At 42.6% G+C, this 12,629-nt stretch overlaps 1 protein-coding gene across 2 annotated transcripts in view; it reads right to left on the bottom strand.

The window, feature by feature from the left end:
• Window positions 1-2,108: 2,108 nt before the first annotated feature.
• Window positions 2,109-12,629, bottom strand: part of STEAP4 (STEAP4 metalloreductase) — a 32,476-nt gene continuing 21,955 nt past the window's right edge. For both annotated transcript variants that reach the window (XM_043541242.1, XM_007066723.4), the window contains exons 2-5: window positions 10,016-10,473; window positions 7,653-8,180; window positions 6,805-6,969; window positions 2,109-4,172 (exon numbers count right to left, since the gene is read on the bottom strand). In XM_043541242.1, the coding sequence (XP_043397177.1) occupies window positions 3,903-4,172; window positions 6,805-6,969; window positions 7,653-8,180; window positions 10,016-10,471 (1,419 nt within the window). In that variant the 5' untranslated portion in view covers window positions 10,472-10,473 and the 3' untranslated portion in view covers window positions 2,109-3,902. The remainder of the gene's footprint in view (window positions 4,173-6,804; window positions 6,970-7,652; window positions 8,181-10,015; window positions 10,474-12,629) is intronic.

The raw sequence follows: 12,629 nt of genomic DNA, 5'->3' as shown, positions 1-12,629 counted from the left end.
TTACTGACCATTGAGAGTGCCTTTGTGTGCAGTAGTTTAGTGCACTTTGGAAGCACATTAAGCTAAACTACTCAAGCGCACTTGTAGTGTGTGCAGTAAGAACATTCGCAGGGGGGAGTAAGTTAGGGTGTGAATTTAAAGCATACTAGCAACTCTGGACTAACTTCCTCATATAGACAAACCCTTAGTAAAAATATGTCTCACTTTAAAAAAATGGAATCATTTTAGTTTATATACTAGTCACAAAACAAATTTTATATCAATCTTTATAGAAAGGGCCCCCTACCCTCAGTCTCCCATGAGGCAAAGTGTATATTCCATGGTCTTACTTCATTTGGTGGTACTATTTAGCCCGTGTGATGAAGTGGGAATTAAAAAAAATATTTTAATGAAGCCTATATGTGCCTCCGTGTCCCCTATATGCTGCATTTTGACCTAGTGGGTGAAAAGGGACTGTTTGTTCCTGGGGCAAGCTAAGACACAGGTGCAAAGGGTGACTCACTTTCTGGAGCCTTAGATTCCATAGCAATGGAGTTCTTGAGAAGACACTGTCAAATTCAGTAGCCTGGACCTGGACACCTAGGAACCAATGATCCAGAGAGATATGGACTTCAAGCTGAGTTTCTCCAGCTTGGGGACAAAGAACAGGGGTGAGATGGAATTTAAGGGCCAGCTGTGGGAAGCAGTCGGGAGCACATGTAGGAGTCTGACATAGGAGATCAGACAGAGGGACAGACAGAGCTTGAATAATGGGGACTCACTGCAGCTTGACTGGGCTCTGGCTACCCAGAATGGATTGTTCTATAACCTTAATTTCTCTAAACTAACCAAAGTCTTCCTATGCTGTGTTCCAGTCAACTAATAAACCCTACTGTTTCACAACGCTGGTGGAGTGTGACTGCAGGTGCATGCGGAGGTGCATTGTTCCTTAAGGCTGTACAAGTTTCCCTCAGGGGCCTGCCTCAAATGAGCTGAATGGCGCTCATGATGTGAAACAGGAGTGCTGAAGGCCTAAGGAGGCAATGAAGCTGCGCGGCTTACCCTGAAGAAAGAGTGGGGTCCTCCCAGAGACTGTTCCAAAGCTGGGGCCATAGCACTGATCCTGTGGATCTGTGACAACCCTTACTGATTACAAAGATTGTATGAAATCATGCAGCTGTAATTTTGTACTAAGACGGACTACTTTGCAGTGGAAGTTTTGCCTGAGTAAAGACTACAGGATTTGGCCTTGTACTGAGTACCCTGACACAAAGAACCCTGTACATAGAATCCTGCATAGGCGCCGACTCTGTGGGTGCTTCGGGGCTGGAGCATCCACGGGGAAAAAATGGTGGGTGCTGAGCACCTACCGTCAGCCCCCCTATCAGCGCCTCCCCCTCCCCCAGCGCCTCGTGCCCGCCGGCGGCCCTGCCAATCAGCGCTTCTCTCTCCCTCCCTGCACCTCCCACCCACCGTAATCATCTGTTTCACAGCATGCAGGAGGCTGGGAGGAAGGGGGAAGGAGTAAGGACGTGGCGTGCTTGGGGGAGGGGGGGTGGAACGGGGTGGGAAGAGGTGGAGCAGGGTTGGGAAGAGGTGGGGTGGGGCCTTTAGGGAAAGGGTGGAGTGGGGGCAGAGCCAGGGGTCAAGCACCCTCCGGCACAATGGAAAGTTGGCACCTGTGGAGCCCTGTTCTCTAAAACAAGGGGCAATGAAGTACACACTATATTTGTATTTGGTAAATCAAACCTACTGGACTTTTGTTACTTGGCACTCATTAGTGAAGTTTATACTCTAGCTCAGAGATAATTCCCTAGGAGTTTTGCAGTGACAGGTAGAAAGGGGAATTCCTGAAATTGCACCTATATTTGCAGAGCTCTTAACAGTAATTTCCTGAAGTTACAAGCAATTGGTGTATCTTGGAAATATTTTTGTCCTCTGTTAGTCTGAAGTAACTCTGTTGACACAGGTGTTACTGAAGGCAGAATTTGCCCCTAGACTGTAGGTGTGTAAGATTTCTATTTATCCATTACTTTTTTATTTTCAGCTTTTCTTCTCAAAACAGCCAGCCACTTTACCCTTGCCGTGTCAGAGGGTTGAATTTTAAGGATAATCTTGTCTGTGTTTTAACTTAGCCAAAAGGACATTGAGCTAGGACTGTGACTTTTGCACTTTCTTCAGTCAATAATTTCTTCACATTAATTTGAAACAACTTTAAATGGACCCTCTGTGGACCCTCACCTATCAGTTAAAAGGGGAAAGAAAACTACTTAATTGCACCAATGGTATGTATAGCTTAATACACCTTGAAATATGAAGTTTGCACCAGTGACTAGTGGCTGCAGTTAGCAGGTGGATAACACTGGTGTTAGACTAGACGTAAGGAATCTGGCTGGGCCAGTCACTAATACATTTGTCTCGTTTATCATTCCACCATCAGGCCTACGCTTTTTTAGGAGTCAGGTACATGCTAAGTACTTTTTTCTTTATGGTGGATGTAGTGGAGTAAAATTACTTCCATATTGTAAAGGTTTTGGAAAGCGTAAGATAATGATTTTTTTGTTTATTCTGGCCTGGTTGATGCTACCCATTTGAAATTTCAATTAGTCATTTCATTATTACAATTACCCATTTGTATGTGTTGATCTTGTCTCTGAAACACTGATGATACGACAGAAGAGTTGGTGAGCAAGTCTGTTCCTGTTAAAACCCATTATTCATTCTTTTCTTTCCCCTCCCAGTGCAAAGAGGTCTGGTGGTTTCTCTACTCACCTCAATTCTAGTACCAAGTCATCATTCACCATCTGCTCCCTGTTTATCAGCAGAATTGTCACACACAGGTGACTTGGTGGCTAAGCATAAATCTATAGAGCATATACAGTCCTTCTGTGTTGCAAGATCTCCAAAATTGCTCTCAGAAATCAATTATTTTGAGGATTTTCTTCATTGTCACTGAAATATGCACAGTATAACTGCTGCTGAGCAACACTTGGTCATATTGAACCCCAGGATTTTGGAAAGCAAAAGACCTCCTCTTTATTGAACTTATAACAAAAAATTCCAATAAATCAGCATATTACACCAGAGATTATAACTCATTATAACTCATAGTCACTAGCATAGACTAAACAAATCTGGCCACAAATTCATATTAAGCAAAATGACGAATTGATTTAACTTGAGAATGCAGCATAATCTCAATCACTGGTCACTCTTCATGGAGAATCACACATTTGTAACCACCATAACCAAGGTCTGTCTTTTCCTGACACCACTTTCCTTATCCATGATTTTGAAAAGTCTCTCTTTTCCCCGCTTCCCAGCAGCCTGATGCCTGAGTTTGCAGTAGTCTAGTGTAGCAAGGACCACTGGCCCACCCACTTCCAACAGTAAAATTTCTGTACACAAACCAAACAAATCTTGGCCAGCTATCTTTAAGGTATACATGGCGTGTAGCTATAGACCTCTCCTGAAACAGAGGTTAATGGAGAGCAAGCAAAGCCATCAAAGAGCTGAGCTCTTCTTTGCCCATGGTCCAGGCAGGGCGAGCCTAACAACTGGTGGTACCCTATCCAGAGTGGGATTCCATATTAATAAAAGGAGGGAAATCAGGCAGTTTCTTCCTCCTGTCTTGATGCCAGGCGAGTGGGAAGGGGCAGACTAGCAGTGAGTTTATAAAGTGAATGAGAGGGAGATGAAGCCAGCTCATGGGTCACAGAGCATTCCCAGTGGCTTCTGGCTTTATTTGTGTTTAAGATTGGCCCTATGTCATTTTTTATATCGATAAATTGCTCAGACCTGGCAAAGTTTCCTCCTTTTTGCCTTTTCCCACACATAAAACTGGGAAAGGACATTACTTTAATATAAAAGTTTAAGTTTTTGAGACATTGCAATGATATACAGATTGGGTGTTTACTAAGTGATTATACTGCTGACTTGCTATCATTGTAATTTGCTTGTTTTGAACCTTTGGAGTTCCTCTCCCAGCCCTGTCGAATTTGTGTGAGTGGTCGGTCTATACATGGGAATATCAGAACAAATTTAATGGCCAGGACAATGCAAGGAACAATGAGAGAAAGCATATATGCTGCAGGAAGATACCATCTATACATTGAAGGGTTCAAGAATCTCTTCCCACCGTAGACCAGCGTATGTGCAGTGCACAAAATCAGTGTCAGGTATCCCAGTTTGGACTATTGGGAGGGAAAAAAAGAGCATCAGTTAAGACTGTAAAATAAACTTTACAGTAAATGCTATTTAGAAACTATATAACTATTGGGATATAACCAAAATTGGGACTGAACTGAGATTGTTTAGGTGAAATTGCTTTATATTCTTAACCAAAGCTTTTTACTTCTCAGAATGTTTGCTTGGCAATTCTGATAATTTTTGCCAGGTCACACCTAGGTCCATCTGGTTGTAATTTTCATGAAAATTGGTAAAAATTAATCCAGAGGCCCTAGCTCTTTAGAGGCCATAATGATAATCCATCAAGAGTTTTCATATCATTCAGGTTTCAGAGTAACAGCCGTGTTAGTCTGTATTCGCAAAAAGAAAAGGAGTACTTGTGGCACCTTAGAGACTAACCAATTTATTTGAGCATAAGCTTTCGTGAGCTTTCCGATGAAGTGAGCTGTAGCTCACGAAAGCTTATGCTCAAATAAATTGGTTAGTCTCTAAGGTGCCACAAGTACTCCTTTTCTTTTTGCATATCATTCAGGTTTCTTCAATACACCAAAGCTTTCTTGACAGGAGACTTTCCCCCCCCACCCCCCGTTACCCAGAATGGGTGCATTGAAGCCAACCGGTGTCTGCAATATTTCCTATGAACCAAGTGCTAACAGTAATCAGTGTTGCACTGTCACCAGGGTTGTACTATTTATACCCACATGATATCATGTGCCATGAGTTTACCAGTTTTGCTTGCACATGAGCTGGACCTTAGAACAGGTGATTCACTAGAGGAAAGGCAGGCTCCCTATAGGTGTCCAACACGGAGTGGGGAGGCAGGATTTGTAGCAGCAGGGATGGCTGCTAATGCAGCCAAACAAGCTGCGACATGCCCCACTGGCTCTCTGATATCTGGTGAGGTAGGTCTAGCAGTGTGGACGGCCCACATCTTTGTAGGTGGGACAAGCAGTGTCAGGACGAGTGAGCAGTAGGGGCAAATGATGCAGTTGAGTGCCAGATGAGTGCCATTGACAGACTTACAAGAGAATTCAAACACAGAGAGAGGGAAAGGGTCAAAGATGGAGCAGAGGCATAAAGGGGCTGAAGAAGAGGCAGAAAGAACAAGTACACCTGAGCAGGGGCAATTTCAGCCTGGCTAAGACTGGCACTTGATGGCACTATACTGAATTAAATGTTGATACTTTGTGCTCCAAAAAGTTCTCCATCACTGACCACCTCAGTGGACCAACCATTTTACAGTTTATAGATTAAAGCCATTTTGTAGTCTTACATTTTTTTCCATAAATGGAGCATAAACTTCTCATCTGACTAGGATGCGATAAAGGTGCAGGCAGTTGAGGAGCACCCCCTTGCAGCCCAGCGCGACGCTGCTGGAGTGCCCCACCTTGATTGCCCCAAGCGGAGCAGCCGTAGATTTCAGTTTAACAGCCCAGGCAAGAAGAAGCAAATTTTTTTTTTTAAACAAAATACCATCTCCCCTTTTAAACAGGCTTCAGCCCAGGAACCATTACAACAAACAGCTTGTAGGGCCCTGGTTCAAGCTGCCCAAACTTAAAGTCCACACCCAAGTCTCTGAATCAGTTCCAAGTCTGTCTCCTAGTGCTTATGAGAGCAACTGTCATTCACATTAGCCTACCTGACACCTACTTCTCCTGTGCTTCCTGTTCCTTTTATAGAACTCAGCCCTGCCAGGGCCTCTTTGATTATTCCCAGGCTTTAGGCTCCAGCCTGTCCCCTTAAAGGAACAATACCCTTTTAATCATACACTCCATTCCTTTATAGATGCACAATAGCATCAGTACTATTATGAATATGTAAGTCCTGATTTTCAAACCCTGGGACCTCTGAACGATGTCCAATTGCTATGTTTGAAAATGAGGTAAATGCAGCGGTGAAATCCGAGCTAACTCTCTCACCCTCACCCACATAAACATATTTTTGGCTAATAGTTCTGATTGTTCTGGGGGATGGGGCATGTTTTGCCCAATTCCTTTTAAGAGATGCTTATGATCTCACAAAGACGGGGGGAAGGCTGGGTTGCTTATATGGAGAGTCTAAAGAAAAGCTACCTCCTGCCAGATAGAGTGCATCATTTTATGACAATCACTTAGAAAATCACCACATTTTTCCAGTGTTGAGAGGGGAAAATGGATTGTTAATACTGACTTTTCTTTTATGAAATGGCAAAAAGTGATGGTATAGTTGCTTGTATGTTGCCTGAATATTGTTGGCACTTCACAGTGACAATAACTGTCAATTTATTCAACACAGTGAATTTCCAGACTAATGTTAACTGAAATTTCAACATGGAGTAAATACTTCATGAGTCAAAATCATTAGTGAAAGAACATGGGTTTTTAATCAGTGACTGAATATTTCAGGGGTTTACTCTATGTAACTGATCACTCTGTTTTGTACAACCATCTTCTGAAAGCAACACATTTGTCATTGTAACTTGTCATTTGTTGTTTGGAAGTTCAGTTTTCCTAATTTTACTTTATGTAGGTGGCAGCCGCAATGCCACCATCATGAGCTACCATGGAAACATGAAAGTTGACAGCAGAGTGCAGGGAATGCAGCAGAGAGAAAGGACATGAACTTAGTTTTTTAGTTGAAAGAAGGTATATTTCTCACCTGTACAAATCGAAATTCTCTCCAGTTGACGCTGTTGCTGACAGAGGGCAAGGAAGTTATTCCCAGCAAGACAAACAGAAAAAATCCCAGGATGCCTAAAGCCACGTAAGAGTCACTAATCCAGCCCGTAGTGTTGTTAAATGGATTTGTTCTGTTGTCCTTTATCTGAAGAAGAAAAAAAATCACATACACTTTAATAGTACAGTAGCTGCAGCTCCAATGGACAGAAAAATGCCCTTTAACATGAGGTGAGGTTTCTTTAAGGTGAACTGAAAAGGCTTTTTGTAAATAGATTAAAACAATCTGAGATAGCAGACCAGATTGTCTCATGAACAGAGTGGGGTGTCCTCAACTGCCAGCATGCAGGGCCTTCCATGGCATGTGCCACTCAGAGGCAGCAGATACAGTGTTGCATACAGCCTTAGTGTAGCATTAATATAGCTTTGTAACGTGAACAGTACATTTCGATAGTCCTATTGATGATTGAGGGAATATGGTTATTTTTAAAAATAAGGCATGACTTTCTGAATGTCAGTAAATGTGCTACTCTCAAAGGGATATGCAGAAATATGGAACATGTACCTCAAAATTATTTATAATTAATATTTTTCTGCACCTGTTGTTAATCACTACACTAGCCAGAAGGAGGACTGAAATCAGAAGTCCCCCATTTAACCACAGCACCAGTGATCTTTGGAAATACAGATGCCTAGAGGAAACACCAAAGATACAAAGAAATTCACTAGCATAAAATCAATACAAATATGACTTTTGACATGAAATTCTGAAACTCAACCTACAAAATAGTAGCATACATGGGTTGCGGGGAGAAATGAACAGAAACTTACCTGAGATATGACGTAAACATTTAATCTCCATCTTACATAATAGCGAATAGGGATAACAAGAGTATACAAAACATGTAGAAAAGCAAAAACCAAGGCTACTAATCCAAGTTGTTTTCTACAGAGCATCCATTTGTCCAGCCAGTCTGGGAAACGACTGTATTTTGTACCTCTGTGTAACTGGAGAATTGCAGCAATTATGCCAGGAAGGTAAACCAAAGCAAGAAGGATGAGTGCCACTATGGGGCAGACCCGATTTGGAATGGAAATTGCAATAAAAAATGATAAGTCTTTGTTTTCATATATGTAGGGGTAGATTACATCACGGATCAAACTGTAGAAGAAAAAAAATGCACTTAGGCCAATAGCCAAGTAGATGGGAAACTTCCACATTGGAAAGAGCTGCAGTGGGTAATTTTCTATCTCTTTGGCTGCCAAGAGAGAGCCTTGATCCAATGGTGTAAGACCAAGAGTCCGAACAATATCCATCACCATTTGTTTGGCTTTGTAATCATCTCCACAGACAAACACCTGCAACAAAAAGAATGGGCTTTATTTTGACATATCTTTGGGACAGACTTTTTTACTATTGATCTGTAAAATAAGACCTTGAAGTTGATTGTATTTCCAAACTTTCTAGAAATCATTGGCTTTCTTGCTAGTCTTTGATGCAAGGGTCAAATGATAACATGCTCTGCTACTGCGAATAGGAATCAGAGGTAAAACCTTTTCATTGGGGAGGTGGGAGGTTTAAAGTGAAACAATCATATATATGAAAATAGCAAAATATAATACACTTAACAATGATATTTAGCTAGAACTGTTGGATTTTAGCACACGCTTTGGAAGACAACTTTGTCAAGCAATTTGTAAACACAATTGCATCTTACTGGCATAGGGTTCTCTAGGATTTTATACAAATGGTCACAATCTTCCACTTTTGCCCCACACATATAAAGCAGTGATTCCCAAGGGGCCCAGAGCAATCAGGATACAGGTAATAGGAATATAGATCACCTGGCATTAAAATAAATATTTCTCTTCAAGGATTCTGAGAACAATGTAGAGGGAGCCTCTCTCATATGGGTATGCAGGGTAATAGAAAAGCGTACCCTCACCAGCCAATTATCATGTGCACAGGGCAGCCAGAAGGGATGGGCGGGGGATGTTTTGGGAAAGACAGTACTCATCTTGGAGTCTGGAGAAAAAAGGCAATCTGCTCTCATTCAGACCCACAATAATGGGGATTTTTGGAGCTTCTGACCATAGTGCAGTTTGAAGGGAGCTACATCTGTGCAGAGATAAGCCTGGACAGGAGTACAAGGCACCAGATCCTTGGCTCTACCCTGGCAGTACAAAGCAGGTTTAATGATGGCTTAAGTGACCAGTTGAGGCAGCACATGGCATAAGGGAATTCTGATGGTTTCTGGCTGCCAGAGCAGTCCCTTGGGGACAGTTGCACCTGGAGCAGCTTAAAGTAACCCCTGAAGTTGCAATAAGCTGCTTCTCAGGCCTAGCCCAGCACACAGTGGACCAAGGGTCAGAGAACCATGAAGACGGCTAACAAACTCCATAGTTCCTCCAGCCATCCCAAGCTGCCTGAGTATCAGAATCTCCATGCCCTTCTTGCCCCCTGCCCCTCCACCCAAAACGTCTGAACTCTGGATAAAGTCCAGCATTGCTTCTGAACTCTGTGGGAAGGGACATATCTGCTTCCATGCTTATCCACTACCTGAAAGTAACCAGAATGGAAGCGTGATTTATACAACTTGATATTTCCTCTCCACCCTACATTCCTTTCTGTCTCAGTTCTCCTCCTGCTTTGTCCAAGTGCCCTCATTATGCTTCTTCCTCTCTTCTTTCCCTCTTCTCTTGATTCTTTGGTTCTTTCTTCTCAATTCCTTTCCTTAGTTTTTCCCATCTTCAGCTTCCTACAACCCTAATTTCATCCTGGTCTTCTCCCTCTTTTTAACGTTCCTCTTTTGTAACTTACTAACATTTTTAGATGATTTTAAAATCCTCCCAATACTGTAGATACATAACAGCAGTTCCCTTCTTTGATCTCTGTTAACATCTTCCTGTGGTTTGGGGGTCAGGGACATGTGCTTAACGATCAAAAGGCAGGGAAAATCAATTTTTTAAATGTTGGGGATAGAGATTTATTTCTAGGCTAAGATCAAACCATCATATTTGAGCATGAAAGGATTTTTTGGCTTAGTTATTTGACTGAACACAGGGGATCATAATGAAAGTTGCATCTGAACCTTGTCTGATACTTTTCTCTATTATTTACATGTATTTTGCTGTTTTGTTCAGAAATTGCCATATGATATAATTTACAAGAAGCTCTTGTTCTTTCATCTTACCTGTCTGCTTGCATCCAACGTGCCTGACTGCAAGGCCCATGCTGACACGGTGTTAAATGCTTTCACTACCTTAGCACCTGGCACCAGTTGAGCAAGGTATTCTGCATTGGATTCAGGATATTGGTTTATTTTGAGGTTGTTGCTTACATCCACCAATACTTTTCCATGGAGAACTTCAGTTAAGTCTGTGAGAAAGTTGTAATGTTGTCTCTGAATTGCTACAATAATAACGTCAGCCTTCTGAGCAGCCTCTCCATGGCTCAGCACCTCTGTGCCTTTGGGAATCAGACTGGAGTTCTGTGCATTTCGGCTTCCGAACACTATTGAGTAGCCACACTGGAGCATTTTATACCCCAGAGATCTTCCAAAATCTCCGGTTCCAAAAATACACACAGTCTCTTGTTTATTAGGAGAGTTTTCAGCAAGAGGGATCATGTTGGAAGAATTTTTCTCCATATCTAAAAAACAGTAATAGGGAAAAACAGGAATACTTTGAAAAGGACAAACTAGCATGGTGCTTTGATTATACCAAAATGTATATTAAAGTTCTCTTTGTTTCTTGGACTATTTAGCAGGAAAGTCTAACAATAACACACGTTGTCAGAGGACTTACTGTGCCGTTTTATAAAGAAAAGTAAAGTTAATTTCTCGCCATGGGCTCGCCTCTTCTCTGAGGGGAAAAGGGGGAGAGAGGGCAGGATACAGAGAGAGGAAGGAATAGTATTTGCCCCACGTTTCTGGGTCATTTCTGTTTACTTTGTTGACAGAAACAAGTTAAAGGGGAACGTACCAACAGAAATCAGAACCTGGAGGCTCTTTGCAGGAAAACTCAAAGAAGAGACATTACAAAAGGAGCAAGCTGGGAGCTCCCCTCCCCTACTCAGTGTTTTATTGTTATTGCTCTTCAATGCCAATGTGTTTGATTAGGAAAGAACCCCCGGAGAAGGGACTACTGAGGTACTAGGCTATTAGAGTGTATTTCCTTTACTTATAATAATTCTATTATAAGCAATGTATAAATATTTATCTAGTAGGTACTTATATGACCCACTTCACTGTAATATCTAAGTGCCTCACAATCTTTTTTATCTTTATTCTTTATTTGCATTGTGGTATCACCTAGGATCCCCAGTGACCAGGACCCCACTGTGTCAGATGTTCTACAAATACAGGACAAAAAGACAGTCCTTGCCCTAAAGAGCTTACAGTCTATGTAGCCTCTCAACACATCTGTGAGATAGGAAAGGACTATTATTCTCATTTTTCTGACGGTGGACTGAAGCACAGAGAGACTAAGTGAATTGCCCAAGGTCATGCAAGAAGACTGTGGCTGTGCAGGGAATTGACGCCAGGTCTCCTGAGTCCCTGGTAGTGTCCTAACACACCACCACCCTTTCTCTACGTATCTATACATATTTCACAAAGGAAACCTATTCAAAAGGACCCATAAGTGGAAAGTTCTAAGAAGCTAGTATTTGTATGCTCTGTCATGTGATACTACATTGTACTTCCTTTGGACATGTTTAAAAATCACTCTCTGTTAGGTTTGCTGATGTCCTCGGAGACTGTGATGCGGTGTGTAACCCACAGGCCCTGAAAGGGTTAATGTGAGCCTGAGAGGTCAGTTATGGTGCCCGGCTGCACCTGGAGGGAGAGCCAGGCTTAACAGATCATGAAGCCCAGCTGGGCAGGAGCAGGCTGGTTAGCATAAAGCCAGGAAGATGAGAGCAGAAGAGGGCTAAAGGGAGGGAGTCTTCAGTTACTCTCTGGGTACGGAGAGGTGGTGAAGAGGACACCCAGGGAGGAGAATAGGCCCTTGATCCTAGCCCTGAAAGAAGGGTCTACCCAGAGAAGTTACGAGGAAGAAAGCCTGAGAGAGGCTGGGTTGGAAGAAGCCCAGGGAAACAGCAGAAATTAGTGGGACTGCACAGACTGTGACTGCTGGTTATGGGGTTCCTGAGCTGGAACCCAGTGTAGAAGGAAGGCCTGGGTTTCCCTACTGGCCACTGGGAAGGTGGCACAGGACCTGGCGATGTGAAACGGAAGACTGTCTGAGGTGGCATTTGGACAGCTTGTCTGATGGGACTTTGTTACCTTGAAAGGGGAGGACTATATAGTGACCTGGCTGGAGGGACAAGTCACAAAGAGGGAATACCCTGAGGCACAGAGAGAAAGAGGGGCCACAATATGAGCAACTAGCAGAAGGGGGTACAAGACGGGGTGAAAGCTAATTCCCAGATACTGCTAAGGAAGTGCAACTGTGATGAATGAACCCCTTTACAGAGACTCAAAGGGGAGGAAGGCTGTAGAATTCCCTCTTATGGATATTCTTATATTTCAAAGCAGAATAGCAGCATGTGTAATACTGATTAATTGCTCTGAGCCACTATATAGTAAATGCAACGTTCCTTTTTTAACATATTCTGTACTATAAAATGGATGATCGACCTTGTTTGAAATATGGCAGTATCCCACTCAAATCTTCCAGTGCCTCCAACCGTAAGAAGTCAGAAAGCTGGCACTGAATGAACTGTGTGGCAGTCATGCCCTTTCCTAACTGAGATTTGAATGGAAATCAAATGGCTGTTTCTTTGTGACGTGCAGAATTAATTAA

Source organism: Chelonia mydas, chromosome 2 (genome assembly GCF_015237465.2).
Source record: "Chelonia mydas isolate rCheMyd1 chromosome 2, rCheMyd1.pri.v2, whole genome shotgun sequence".
NCBI classification, from domain to species: Eukaryota; Metazoa; Chordata; order Testudines; family Cheloniidae; genus Chelonia; species Chelonia mydas.
Note: the sequence above shows the minus strand (reverse complement) of the source record. Positions and strands in the feature narration are given on the sequence as shown.